Source organism: Podarcis bocagei, assembly GCF_964188305.1.
Source record: "Podarcis bocagei genome assembly, chromosome: 1".
Taxonomy (NCBI): Eukaryota; Metazoa; Chordata; class Lepidosauria; order Squamata; family Lacertidae; genus Podarcis; species Podarcis bocagei.
Window position 1 is genome coordinate 41,340,878 of NC_138125.1, and position 14,957 is coordinate 41,355,834.

Consider the following 14,957-nt stretch of genomic DNA (forward strand, 5'->3'; position numbering starts at 1 on the left):
AGCAACCTGTGCCCAAAGTTTGATTTGTTATTCTACTCTTGGATACTGGGAGGGGCTCATCTAGAAAATCCAAAACATTAGGAGGAAAGGAAAGGAAAGCCTATTCTAAGAAGAGTTGCAATCCTGCAGTTATGTACAGTATAGCCAAGCCGCATTGAAAGCAACAGTAATGAGGCATATGTGCCTTTAAACAATAGCACAGCCAAGATATTAAAAAATGACATTCAAGTTTGGTGCTAGACTTCAGGTTACTTGATTGAACCACCCTGTGATCTTCAGATAAAGGGTAGAATATAAATGAAATAATAATAAAATTAATCAAATAGAAAATGAAAGGAAATGACTACTATACTGTACATTGTTCTGACTTTAAACATGTTCACGTTACTGTGAAATTTCCATTTGAATAACTTGTTTTTGGCACTTCATTATAAACAATTAGTAATTGAAACTAAACATGACAACAGTTCAAAGCATTCTATAGTAGTGTTGTGGAAAAACTTATTTCAGATGTCTTTACATGGTCAAATGACAAGACATAAACAAATGGGTCAGTACAGTTAAACATAAGGGCTTAAGTTACATTTTTGCTGGTATCCATTAACGTTCCTCTGTTTACTTCTGAAACACCCATGTTGCCAAACTGCTTGCACAGTGTCAGAGTGAACCCAAAATTCTAGAAAAAGTACTTCTTTAACTAGGGGTCACTGTTTACAAAACTGGTGATTAGAAGTAACAAGCACATGTCAAACTCAGTAATTTTAGAGCCACAATAGGCATTGTACAAATCTGCCCCCTTCAACATTCATGGCACCCAATTGCAAATATAGCAGTGATACTGTATTTCTACTTCCTGTTCTAACCTCAAGGAAATACATGTTTTTTATATATAAGGCCAAATTAGATGTGGTGGCAGTAGACACAAATGCAGAATTGGATTTTGTAATCAAATCTCTGGGTGGGAAGAGCTTAATCTTCCTCCATTTGTGGGGTGGAGTCAGCCTTCCTCTGTTGTCCACCTACACTTAAATTGATCCTCACCCACGCCTAACTCATATAACATACTTCATAGGCTATCAGCAAGACCTGGGCTGCCTTCGCATCTTGTTGTGACATTAAATCAGTAAATATCGGTAATACAGTAGTAGTTGACATACAACTTTTAGTTGTATAAATCTGAACACTGTAATAGAAACATGCAATCCTATACATGTCTACCTACATTGTTTGTGGCTACAAATATAACAATACTCCTGTAACTTTTATGGTTAAAAAACAAGACAACAAAGAAGCAATGCTTCTATGGCATTTCGATTCATCTTCACTAACAAATACAAAAAGGAATAATGTGAAAACTGGGCGGGGGGGATCTTATATTTAAATCTACTGAAATAATCCAAACCTGGTACATCCAGCACATTTCTCACTCACATAGAACTAGGCAAATACAGTTCCTGAGGCTTAAAAAAATAAAAAAAATCTTCAGACATGTTGACGCTATGAAGAAATATGGCAATGATTCACCTGATGACATTGAGAGGTGTAAGAACCTGCTGATCTTGGGAAAGCACACATGGCCCAACAAGCCTTTTTCCTTCCAGTATATGTCATCGCTATATCCCTGGTTTATCACTTCATCCTTCAATCCCTTCTCCCCTGAGATAAAAGTGTCCAGCTGCCTTAGATTACTTGCTTCATTGGCCAATTTTTCCGTACATTTACTACTGTTTGGGACAGAATTATTTCACTCAATTCCCAGTTTGCTTTTGAATTCCCAGCATTACAATGTGTATCCTTGTATCCTAGTTTTGAACACTTTGCTTTGGCATGCACTATATTTGAACACACACACACACACACACACACTTTATTCACAGGAGATCGCAAAAAATTAGCCCATCCTCTTACAGAGAGAGGCAGCTCCCAAATGGAGATACTGTATATGAATTGATTTACTCAGCATTTTAAGTAAGATTCCCTCTAGTCAATTGTTTTTCATTCAAACGCTAACAGTTAACCTTGCAACTCATTAATCCTAACACCTTAGGTCCCAAATATCTGAAAGTGCATCTCATCCTATACTAGGCTGCCCATTCATTCAGATTTTCACAGAAAGCCCTACTGGTGGTCCCCTTGTTGAAAACGTTTGTAGCAACATGGTCTGGAAGAGGGTTTTCTTTGTGGTAGTCCCACATCTTTGCAACTGTCTCCATTCTGTGGTGTGTCAAGCCCCTACACTGCTTTCATCCTGATAACAGGCAAAGACACGCCTCTTTCTCCAGTTCCTGGGGATGGATGAAGAGCATGTTGAACTGACAATACTTTTATTTTGCTTTTTTCTATTCATGAATTTTTATATGGGTTAGTAACTGAATTTTATGATGAAGTTAATTTATTCGTGTTTTAGTTTTCTATGTTGTAAAATTGTTGTTTAATGTATGCCACTCTGGGATCTTTGGACAAAGAGAAGATTACAAATATCTATACTAAATATTTTTAAATATATATATACTCCCTTCTATATTATGACTATGATTCAGCATCCTGTTTCCAAGTACAGGAGTCAGGGTGTAAGAAACTGCAGGAGTGTCCCATACACAAATCTGGATGCTTCACTATTATGGGTTCATCATCATTACCTATTGACAATTTTAAAGCTGCCTCTGATGACAAGAAACTGAACTTTTAATAAAGTTTACTGCTTAGGTAAGATTATACTATGCTTTATGAAACAAGTCAGGCGAATGTTTTTATGGAATGGAAATATCTGCAGGCACAAGGTCCTTCATGGCTTGGGACTTGGGTACAGAAAGCAACATGTACTCCCACATTAAGCTGCCTGTGCACTAGCAGGTTTGAGGGACCTCCTTCACATGCCCCATGATAGGGGTTGCCAGCTGGGGAGACAGCCATCTGGGCTTTAACATTCCATCTTTGGGATGATCTTCCCAGTAGGCTCACGTCTTATGTTCTTTCAATAGCAAGCAAAAATATTATTTTCTCAGCTATAAATCTTTTGTGATGTTCTTATGCTTCCATAGGAACATAAGAACTGTAAACTTGTTAGCGGCCCTGATAATATTTGTATTCAAGGAAAGAGTATAAATTAAGAAGAAAAATAAATCTAAACACAAGCGTAATTTAAATGAGCCAATTATGATTAAACCTCTGCACCTCTATACTGAAAGCCATGGAAGTAGTAGTACCCATCACTTGTTGAGGGAAAGATAGTGGCTGCTTATGTCAGAAGATGCAAGGAAAGGATATTCAAATTTAATAAATAATAAGTGTTTCTGGAAGGGGGGGTTATTGGTTTGTTTTTGTTCTATTATGTATTTTGTGTTCACTTTTTTGTATTTTTCTGTTGTGAACCACCCTGTGATATTTAGCTGATAGGTAGTAAACAAATTCAATAAATATAAAAATATAAAAATAATATTCATCAAGCTTATATTGTAACTTCTAATGAAATTACCAACGGCGCTTTCCTCAACTATATGGTGTAGTTCAATGATCCTCTTCATGAACTGAAACCCACAGGGTTTACATGCATTTGGCCAGACATGTAATTAAATAAATTGTAGTTGCAACTGAAAGTCTATGTAAAGCAGTTGCTCATTAAGAATATGCCCAAAGGCTGGAGTCTGGGTTTGGTGTTTGGCTTTGGCATATTTTCCTCAAAACATCGACAGTGCTCCGCCCTGTTTAATACTTTATAATAGGATATAATAAGTTTATGTTCCCTGATGTCCCTGACAGAATGATGTGTCTTTTAACTTAGTCAGTGCTCAGTGGGACTGGTACATCCCTTCTTTACACAGATGTCACAAGTTCAGGCGGTGGAAAAACATGTTTCAGCAGGTGAAACAACTCCAAAAGTGAAAGTGCATGTGGCTCTCTGTGAGCTAACAAGGAATGGGTCAGAACCATCATGCCTTGATTGTGAATTTACCGAAGGACATTTCACTAGCCCCTGTTGGAAGCAACACTAAAGCAGGCAGATGCTATACAGATAAAACAAGGCAACTATTATGAACGCTTTATTCTAAAGCCCCAACTGTGTTTGAAGACTGATACATATGAATAGGATATCTAATGATGGATGACTGAACTAGTATAAATAATGAGATAAACATGGAGCACTTTAAAGACAGTGTTGTATACAACTGTGTTGCTGCACTGATGTAAGGAAAGCTCTTTGATCTAGTATTGCCTTGGATACCTCTTTGGGAAACTGTTTCCATTTGTTGTATTGCATTGTTGTTGTACATCACTATGATATTTGGTTATGTTTAGTAGTCTATAACTTTTTTCTGTGCATCTCAGGAATAATGCACTATGTGTCACCTTGCCATTCTTGCATCTCGATAATAATGCACAATGCATAATATTAAATAAACAAATAAATTTACTGCCACTTCAAATTGGCCAACGCCTCAGTAGAGACTGTATCAAAGCTGTGAAAAATCTGCCATCCTCTCACCCAATGTGGCTAGGCTCCCCTCCTTCAGTCCAAGCTTGAATATCTTATGGAAGTGTTGCAAAAACCTTTTTCTTTGGACTTACTTGCAATGACTAGTACCAAGCTCCAAACTTTATGATTCAGTCTTCTCTACATATATCTGCAGCAATATATCCCCCCGTTTTTTTGCCTGTAATAATGAATGCAAAGGTCATCTGATGTAACTTGGCAGCAGTAAAGGACTAGCAACCAGAGATGAGGGGAAAAGATTGCTTGGAGGCCTAGACGTGGCCCATTAAGTGACTCTAGTTACCTACCATTGAAATCAGTGAACTGCTGAGAAAAGAACAAGATAAAAACAACAGCAAGCTACATACAGTATGCACAGGCCATGGAGCACCTGAAAAACGTTGTCCAAACCCCAGAATATCACTTTTAATATAAGTGCCATATAATTGGCAATATAATTCAGGGTAGGGTCATAACTTTGTGATAGAGCAGAAGGTCCCAGGTTCTGTCTTGGTCAGACAACACCTAAAATACTGTGTCCAACTCTGGACACCACAATTTAAGAAGGATGTTGACAAACGAACGTGTGCAGAGGAGGGCAACTAAGATGATCAAAGGTCTGGAAACCAAGCCTTACGAGGAACACCTGAAGGAGCTGGGTTTGTTTAGCCTGGATATGAGGACACTGAGAGGAGATATGACAGCCATCTTCAAATATCATAAAGGCTGTCACATGGAAGAGGGAACAAGATTGTTTCTTCCTGTTCTGGAAGGTTGGACTCAAACGAATGGCTTCAAGTTACAAGAAAGGAGACTCGAACTAAACATTCAGAAAAACTTTCTGAAAGTAAAGAGCTGTTCAATTGTGGAACAGTCTTTCTCAGATGGTTGTGGACTCTCCTTCTTTGGAGGTTTTTAAGCAGAGGTTGGATGGCCATCTGTCGTGGATACTTTAGCTGAGATTCCTGCATTGCAGGGGGTTGGACGAGAAGGCCCTCAGGGTCTCTTCCAACTCTACGATTCTATGATGATTCTATGATTCAATCCCCAGGACCTCCCAGAGAGACTCCTGCCTGAAATCCTGGGGAACTGTTGCCAGCCAATGTAGACAATATTGAGCTAGATGGACCAATGGTCTGACTCAATATAACACAGATTCCTATAATTTAGCATCATTTAAATTTCATATTCTAAAGACAAAATAGTGAAGAATGGACAAAACCTTTTTCTAGAAAAAGAGGTGCTGGAATGCACCATGAACAGCTCCCTTGTTCTCTTATAATGGCAATGGCATCTGCCTGAGAGGTGCCGGAACTGAGATTCAATGAGTTCTGGCTGAAAAATAGCCCTGGACAAAACCAATAGATATTATAAGGGTAAAATATGGAAAAGAAAATTGTAGTATTTCCACAGTACATTTATTTATTACTTATGAATCTATTAGGCATTTGAATCACGTTTTAGGCAAAACAACTACAGTAACCAGTTCCATGTAAAAATGCACGTCCGCACACCAGTCAAAGAAATAACTCACCTAGCTCTGAAAAACAGCATCTAATGAGTTTTTAATGCCCATTTAAAATTAATAGGGGTGGCTTGCCTGATCTCACTTAGAATCGGGTTTCATTATTGGGGGCCGCTGGTGAAAAGGCATCTATGTGCCCACCAGCCTAAGAGTTTTGCTATAGGTTGGCATCTCAACAGGGTCTGCAAGATATAACATAAAGGATGGATAGATATGAAAGGAGGCAGCTTTTAATACAACCTGTTTCCAAATCATTAAGGACTTTAAAGATCATTAACTGTACTGTGAATTGCATCTGAAAAAGCACTGGCAACCACTGCAACTGGTATAATATTAGTGTGATGAGTTCTGACCATCTGGCCTTAACCAGTAGCTAGGGAGAAACATTTTTTACCGCTTAAAGTTTCCAAACATCAAAGGCAGTCTGACACAGAAAGCATTACAGTACTTTTGCCTGGAAGTCACTAGCACGTGAATGATCATAGGAAGCTGTGTTCTCCCCAGAAAGGGTCACAGCTGGTGTACCAGCCAAAGCTGGGGGAAAAGCATATCTGACCACCATAGCTACCTGCGCTTCCCCAGTTAGTCCAAGAGCCCACTCAGTCTGTGAACTTGATGCTCCATGGGGAGTACAACCCCATCTAACACCACTGGAACACCTTCAGTAAGAGCAATTGATTCCCTCCACTCTCAGCACCTCTGTTTTGTCCAGAATAAGTTTCAGTTTGCTCGCCCTTACCCAACCCAGTACAAATTCCAGGCACTGATTCAAAAGCCTCCAAGAGATAAGCAGACAGAAAAGTCAGGTAGTAATGTGTGTTATCTGAAAATTTATGACACTGCCACTGTGCATCAGAGAAATGTCCCAACACCACCTTCTGAGACTGGTTCTCTGAAAAGGATTGGAACCACTGCACACTGTGCTTCTCAATTCCAACCCAGCCAAAAGTTTCAAAGGTATACCATGGTTGGTGGTAATCAGAAGTTGTTTAGAGGTCTAGGAGAACCGAAAAGGTCACACAATCTCTCCCACCACCACATTCCCTGGTATAAACACCCACCTGGGTGACCAAGGCTATATCTATCCCAAAATTGGACCCGACGTCAGATAAGATTTAAGGCTGTTCAAAAACTGTTTAAGCAAAACATTACTTTCATTAGACTTGGTTTTGTGTTTTCACTAGAATCCTCAATTAATTATTTCCCTAACATCAAACTATTACAAAAGAGGTCAGCAAAGTAATTTAAAATCTCTATTCTCAACTCATTAAAAGTCTTGAATCTTTTGTACATGATGTGGACAGATCTATATGAAAAGACTTATGCAAAATATTCTTGTGGTAATGAGATTGCACTACAGAAAATAATTGTTCACTATATTATATTTACAGTTCAAGTTCCTTATCTTTTCACAACTATATCTTTCCTGCTAGCATTGTCTCTTCCCTTGGTTATTTAGGGCTCAGCAATGTAATTAAAACACAAGGATGGTTGAAATTAATGAACCACTCAGCTGTTTAAAGCTAAGAACCTTTTCTCAGCAATGTTCAATCTTTGAAACATTCCTTCCTCTGTAGACCCAAATTAGACAAATTTTCTTAATGATACATACTGTCAACAGATATCTATTAAAATAGTTACTGAACTCAACAGGACAGTTTCTGCCTAAATCAGTTCCTGACCTATGTGCTTGCTGATCACTATGAATAGGTACTAACATTTCCCAAAAAATTAAGGGCATCATCATATTTACACCTTTTCATATGTTGCACTGATGCATACATCTCTATTGTCTAAGCTGCTATTTGAAATTATAGCACATAGTTAGACTATATGTAATTCCATATGCTAAACTTATATGTACAGTATATTGCTCCTGCTTACCTAATATTTATATATTCTGATACCTAATATGTATTTCAGACCATTCAGTTAAATTAGTTTGTACAATATGCACAGGTACACATACATTCACATACATCTGTGTACATTAAATTATACAGCTTACAAAGATACAAATACATAGTGCAGAACTGTGATTGAAAGTGGCTAAGGCAATATATCTCTTAATAATTTGAGGTCTGAATGGTGTGTAAGATGCAGAAGCATATTTATTACGGTGGATGATGAAGTATTCAGATTGAGCTCTTCCTCTTGCACAAGACTCAAGCAGGAAAAAAAACCTCTATCATCCACCTAATAAATCTACTTTTCAGGTAAGACCAACTGTCCTTAATATGAAAAGGAGATTTTAGCAAAGGGTTGCTTTCCTATCAGTTCAACTCTTGGAACTACACCTAAGCTCATGTTTCCAGAAATGGCAACTTAGGCCTGCATTAGATGTAACAATAATTACATGTCAGAAGATTGAAATCACACATCCCATTGTGATTTCAATCATGGCAGAACAGTGGTACCTCGGTTTAAGAACATTCCTGTTTACAAATGATTCGGTTTATGAACTCCGCAAAACCAGAAGTAGTGTCCCAGTTTGCAAACTTTACCTTGGTCTAAGAATGGAATCCGAACAGTGGAAGGGCACCAGTGGCAGGAGGCCTCATTAGGGAAAGCGCGCCTTGGTTTAAGAACGGTTCCAGTTTAAGAATGGACTTCTGGAACGGATTAAGTTCATAAACCGAGGTACCACTGTATAAACCCCTGGAAAACAGTTGATGAAGGTGTGTAGGAACCCACTTCACACAAACAGCCTTGCATGTGCAATAGTGCCCTTACTGCTTCATTTGTAAGCAAGTACCATGCCCCTGTCGCAAGATAAGAAAATGTTTAAGCCACTGTTTCAGGGAAATAATTCTAAACCATGTAAAGAGACAGACTGTGCCTGTTGAAACCAGTAGACAAATGATAAGCACACTCTTTTAGTGAGGTACATCCTCCTTTTGGAGTTCAAAAACGTAACAGACATCATACTCAAAATGACTTAGCTTTTTGTGCCAAGTGTTTAAGCACTAAAAGAAAAGAGTTCACTGATAAGGCAGAGTTGGCCCAATACACTTTTGTGCCTGAGGCGAAAAATAAGAATGGTTTTCCCAATAATGACAAAACTATAGCAATAAACAAAATAACAGACAATCTGCTGCCCTTTTATTGTACCCCCAGATCTACCAGATAAAGCAAGCTGGCCCGTTCTTCCTAGCTTTAGAGCTGGCCTGGAACCTGGATGCATGACCTTGCAAGAACACCCATTAGGAAGAAGCTTCCTCAGCCTCCTGACTAGAAATAGCTCTTTGTAAGTTAAAGGCTGTTCTACCCTTTCAGTGTCTGATGTCTACATCAAATGCATAGGTGACAGGGACAGGTTTGCAGAATCAAAGGAACAGGGAGGAGAACAAGTTTATAATGAAGACAGAAACTAAGTGATGAAATCTGTCCAGGATTGTCTTCATTCTTTTCCTCATTGCTGTACCCACCCTGCCTTTCCTCCCACCCAGGATAGAACAAATACTGTATGTCTGCAACTGATGCTGTAGCAACAGGCTATTAAGTACAGTTTTGAAATTTTATATTGCTTTGAAGAAAAGATTTTTATATACACCTGCAGTCTCTTGGAAGGACAAGTATAATATCTACTTGCCAGACATATTAGCAGTAATAATAATCTATAATATGCTTGTAGATAAATATATGTTATGCATTCATGTGTACAGTGTGCATATTTAGATTATATACGTACTGCATTCAAATGTACATATTTAAATCATGGATCAAGTCAACACAAACATACACTCTTTTCTTTCTGCTAAGACAACAGCATAGACTCCCAAGTTTTCAATCCACAGTGGATTTTTAAATGTTCTTAGTCCCAATCTTCAGAACAGAATTAAACTGAATTCAAGTCTCTGTATCTTTTCTTTCTTTCTCCCTTTCTTTTCAGGTTAGCAGTTTATTTCTGCATTAATCACCCTGACAGAAGCAAGGCAACTCAATTTTCTGCTTCTGTAGGTAGGCACATCACTTTCTGTACAGCACTAGGCATGAAAAGGGCTGCAGCTAAGCTTTGGTTACTGGTGTAATTGAAATGCTATCCACACTATAGGGTGCATTAAAGTCAGATAACGGCAGTTCCTGTGGCCAATTTAAGTAGCTTGACTTCCCTGGGAAAAAAAAAATTGCCTGACAGATAAGGCAGACAAACTGGCTAATTCTCCAAGCATGTCTCTCATTGTGATCCTAGAAAAATGAGAAAAAAATGAATCACAGAACCACAAAATCAATTGACCCTCGGGTAGCTCATCAGGCAGCGAGCCTGATAAACCTAAAAGCTTTGTTAATGTCTGCCTGCCTGTATCCCACAGATAGAGCACTTTGTAAATGAACCTGCTTTGATAAATATATTAAGGAAAGCTGTGAATAAAGGCAGAGACTTCTCATTTGTAAATACAACCTCTGCTACATGGAATTAGAATGATAAAATGGAGTTCCATGTAATTAAGTTTGTATAAGGCCTGAAATCCGTGCAAATACTTTCTCTGAATTTTGAAAGAGAACTGTCAGTTCAATTAATCTGAACATCACCTCGAGAATGTACTGAACAAAATTAAGCTGCTGATAAAACCTGGGCCAGTATTTTGATAAGTAATTCCTATATCATTTCTTGGCCACTGTGATCATTTTATTTAATCCGCTACCCCCCTTCTTTAGTTATACACTAAGCCATGTACAAAAGAGGGATGGTTCACACACCACCATAACAATAATCTACCATATCAAAAAGTATAAAATGGTAGAACCTTTTTCTTCCCTATGTAAAATATCAAAATGAATAAATTCCGATGAATAGTTATTTAAAGCTAGAATCTAAATCACCACTCAACACCTAAACAAAGAAATCCATTTAACAACTGATAACAAGAATTTCAAAACTATGCAGATTTCCAGGTGTTTTCCCATGGAAAACCATGAACTCAAGATTACTGGCACTGTTGAACACTTTGTAAAGAGAATGATCTTGAAAACAATATATCTACATTAGCTCAGACTGTCTATAATTCTTGTTTCATGCCTAAAAGAACTAACTCTGAATTGCTATTTAAATATTGCAATTTAAATTGTTTCAGAAATGGATAATAATAATAATAATAATAATAATAATAATAATAATAATAATAACACTTCAACCATGGAAGCAAACAGATTGATTTAGAATAACTTACCAGTTGTTTACTTGTAGAATTGTAAGTCCTGTGTCTTGGGCTAACTGTTTCTTCTGCTCCTCTGAAGGATACGGATGCTAATAAAAAGAAATGTTTTAAAAGATGAATCAGAACTTATGAAAGATGCACTATAAGAATGAAACCATCTTTTTTAGTGTGAACCGTATCCTCAGGGATTGATATAACTGATTTGTATGTTATTTCTAAAACAAAAATCTTAAGTCCCATTAATTTAAAATAGTATGCTGAATCAGGGTATACTTTCTCCTTGTTGATTTCCTTGCATGCAACGTGGGAGCAGGATCATGCCTTCCTTCCCCATCTATCAAACATGCCTGTCTTGCCAGACATCCTGTAGACCCAGTTCTCCACTGCCAATGCCCAAACCCTGTATGAGGGGAAACTGATAATGCCATTCAGACCTACAATATGTATATCGTCTGTTACGTATGTAGGCCCTATTCAACCACATGTGTGTTTCCAATGGGAGACATATATATTGTGTGTAAGAAAGCTCAACCTTGTCTTTACATCAAAAATAGAGAGCAAAAACAAGGAGAACCTGCCATCCAATCAATGGCTGTAGGGGCCAAACTCTACTCAGCAGATGCTCAAGAACCACATTGCTAATGTGCACCAGTTTTGATGGGGGAAGAGGAGTTGTAATGGAATCCATGGTTAGCTTATGCATATACAGTGGTGCCTCGCAAGACGAAATTAATCCGTTCCGCGAGTTTCTTCGTCTAGCGGTTTTTTCGTCTTGCGAAGCAACCCTATTAGCGGCTTAGCGGATTAGCGCTATTAGCGGTTTAGCGGCTATTAAAGGCTTAGCGGCTATTAAAGGCTTAGCGGATTAGCAGCTAAAAGGCTATTAGCGGCTTAGCGGCTTAGAAAAAGAGGGGGAAGCAAAAAAAAATCGGAACACTCGCAAGACGTTTTCGTCTTGCAAAGCAAGCCCATAGGGAAAATCGTCTTGCGAAGCAGCTCAAAAACGGAAAACCCTTTCGTCTAGCGGGTTTTCCGTCTTGCGAGGCATTCGTCTTGCGGGGCACCACTGTACCTCTTGCTGTACAATCCTGAGATACCACACCCTTCTCTATCTTGTCTGCCAAAACTCCTTCACTAGCACTACCCACAATCACTAGCACCCAATCTTAAAGGCTTTGAAATTACATCTACTGATTATCTGAACATTTGTGACAAATTATGCTTAAGTAGAGAATTCTTCCTACGTTTTATGCAAAACCCCCCAAAACTCTACCATCATAATGGGATTGTACTATTACTTTTATAATTTATTGGCTTTCAATTCGTGAGTTGGAACCCACTACTGGGTTGGAACATGTCCTAAGGCAAACCACAGCTGCAGCATTACTACTGTCAAATGCCTATTTCAGCCAAAGTTGGGTCCCAGGACTTAAAAGGGTTAAAGACTACTGTACTAATTGACCTGAAGGATACTGATTGTCTCTTTATGTTCATTGTTGATACATTTGTTTAGCACATCTATGACTCAAGCAGCAAACAACTTATACCCTAAAGTTAACATTTGCACTGGGATAATATTTGACAGAAGTAGTGTGCCGTGCTGTAAAACCAATGTGGGACAAAAAAATATTCCCTAACATGTGCAGAGCTCACAGTTTTCTGTGCACTGGAAAGCATTTGTCTAGTACACAATGGAAACCTTTTATCAGGCATAGGCAAACTCAGCCATCCAGATGTTTTGGGACTACAACTTCCATTATCCCTGACCACTGGTCCTATTAGCTAGGGATCATGTGACTTGTAGGCCAAAAACATCTGGAGGGCCGAGTTTGCCTATGCCTGCCTTTTATCCTCCCTCTTTGGTCCTCACATAGCTGTGAGTAGAGTCATGTGCAGTGCAATGTGTCCAGTCTTTACTTCCAAGGGGAAGCATAGATGGTCCTCCCATTGAAAGTAATGTACAGCTGTAGCTCAGCTGGCACTATTTTCATTCAGTGGAAGGTTGGCAGTGGGGATGTCCCAAGACTCCGATGCATCCACTTCCATGCATGCAAACATGTGCACATGTGAAACAGCAAACAAAGCTGATAATTTATGGGTTTGCAGTGGTATGTCTACAAATCTACCTGGTGGCTTAATAAGTTTTAGAAATGGCACATAAAACTGTAACATTAACAGCTGGATTTTATTTATTACTTAGCTATTAAATAAACATCTCCTTACTCCTTAGATTCTAGTCAAATAAAAATACATCAAATCACAAAATACAAATTCATTCAAATAAAATACAATATAAAAAGCCCCAAGCAGAAATAAGCAGAAAGCCCCATTGAAATTCAGCTTCTTAAACTGTTGCCTCTGATCACTGAAATTCCCCTGAAATTTTTACACTGGTAGGTTTCCTTGGGCAGCTGATTCTGAAGGGGGTTTGATCTGGGAGTTAAAAGTTTGAAAATTGTAATTTCTGCTTTATGTGATTCAGATAGCTATCTACTGTATGTTTTTGGAGTTTCATTAGGTAAACTGTCCTGGAATGCTGTGCAATCAAGGGCAGGATATAAATTGAACAAATAAAATAACATAAAGGGGACCACCATAAAGAAATCCCTGTTCCACATCTCAATTGATTTTAATGACTGACTTGCTCATAAATGGAGCACAGAATTAACACAAAATTTACATGTGGGTATGTATATTTGGAGTTGGGATATTAGTATTTTCTTATTAAATTACACGGGGAAAGGGATATATGATTTGTCTGAAGTATTTGGCTACATTAATCTAGCAATTTACTTTCCTTTTACTGTACTTTCTTCTTTTGCCTCATTTATAGTTTTGCACTTGCTCTGTATCTTTTTAGAATAGTTTCCAGAAGTGTTATTGGAAACTGACATTACATTAAACACACATTTAATACATTTAAAGTATACTTTACCCAAAATATAACCAGCCTAACTTCAACATTCTGTTTCTAATTATTAGTATAATTTCCTAGATTACAACTAGAAGAAAAAGGAGAGTTGTTTTCTCTCAATTGTACTGAGATATATTTTTTTATCATGTAAATATAGCCCAGTACCTATGTAAACCACTGTTGGGTGCCAATTGTCTCATTATTAAAAACAACAGCCTAGAATTGCTTTTTAAAAACCTATTTTGTAAGCACATTTTAAAATGCTCGCACTGTTTGACGGCAAGCTAGGCAACATTGCTTTTCTGCAAAAAGGGTTAAATAGATGTGAATGAATACAGAAATAAGGCTTTTAATATTCTGCAAATATTAACAAAGAAAAATGATAATGTTGAGTTAATGTGGGTTAAGGATGAAATGAAAATAAATTTTTCTGATTGCTAAGTGTTGACACTTTTTTGGCTATTCCCTCAAATCTTTTTCTTTTTCTTTTTTGAAGGCTGTGTAATTACAGAAGGCTTTTCCCCTCCTTCCCCCTCCTGCTTTGAGCCCACATTAGTAATGACCCTTTCACTGCTTCAAAAACCACTAATAGTCTTCAGCAAAGGCAAGAAAAATGAACAGGATAAATTGGAATCCACAGTCAGTAATTTGCATCATATGAGGCTGCTTTGGCCACTCACACTCATTCCTGGCCATCAATCCTTTGCTGTCAGGTGCTGCACTCTGCCACCATGATAAATACTCCTCCTAACACTCTGATTCGTCCAAACAATGTAATTGTCCTCTATTCTCCTCTTGGTAATGGAGATAATGAATGACTGCACAAACAAGAAGGATTGCTCATCACAGACACAGGGGTGGTTTCAAGCTGAAAAGCCTTGAGTACAA

The 14,957-nt window shown here is 38.1% G+C and overlaps 1 protein-coding gene across 13 annotated transcripts in view; it reads right to left on the reverse strand.

Annotated features, from left to right (window-relative positions):
- MEIS2 (Meis homeobox 2) overlaps positions 1 to 14,957 on the reverse strand; it is a 230,469-nt gene that overhangs the window by 69,474 nt on the left and 146,038 nt on the right. For all 13 annotated transcript variants that reach the window (XM_081209146.1, XM_081209139.1, XM_081209145.1 and 10 more), the window contains one exon: positions 11,168 to 11,244. In XM_081209146.1, coding sequence (XP_081065272.1) covers positions 11,168 to 11,244 — 77 coding nt within the window. The remainder of the gene's footprint in view (positions 1 to 11,167; positions 11,245 to 14,957) is intronic.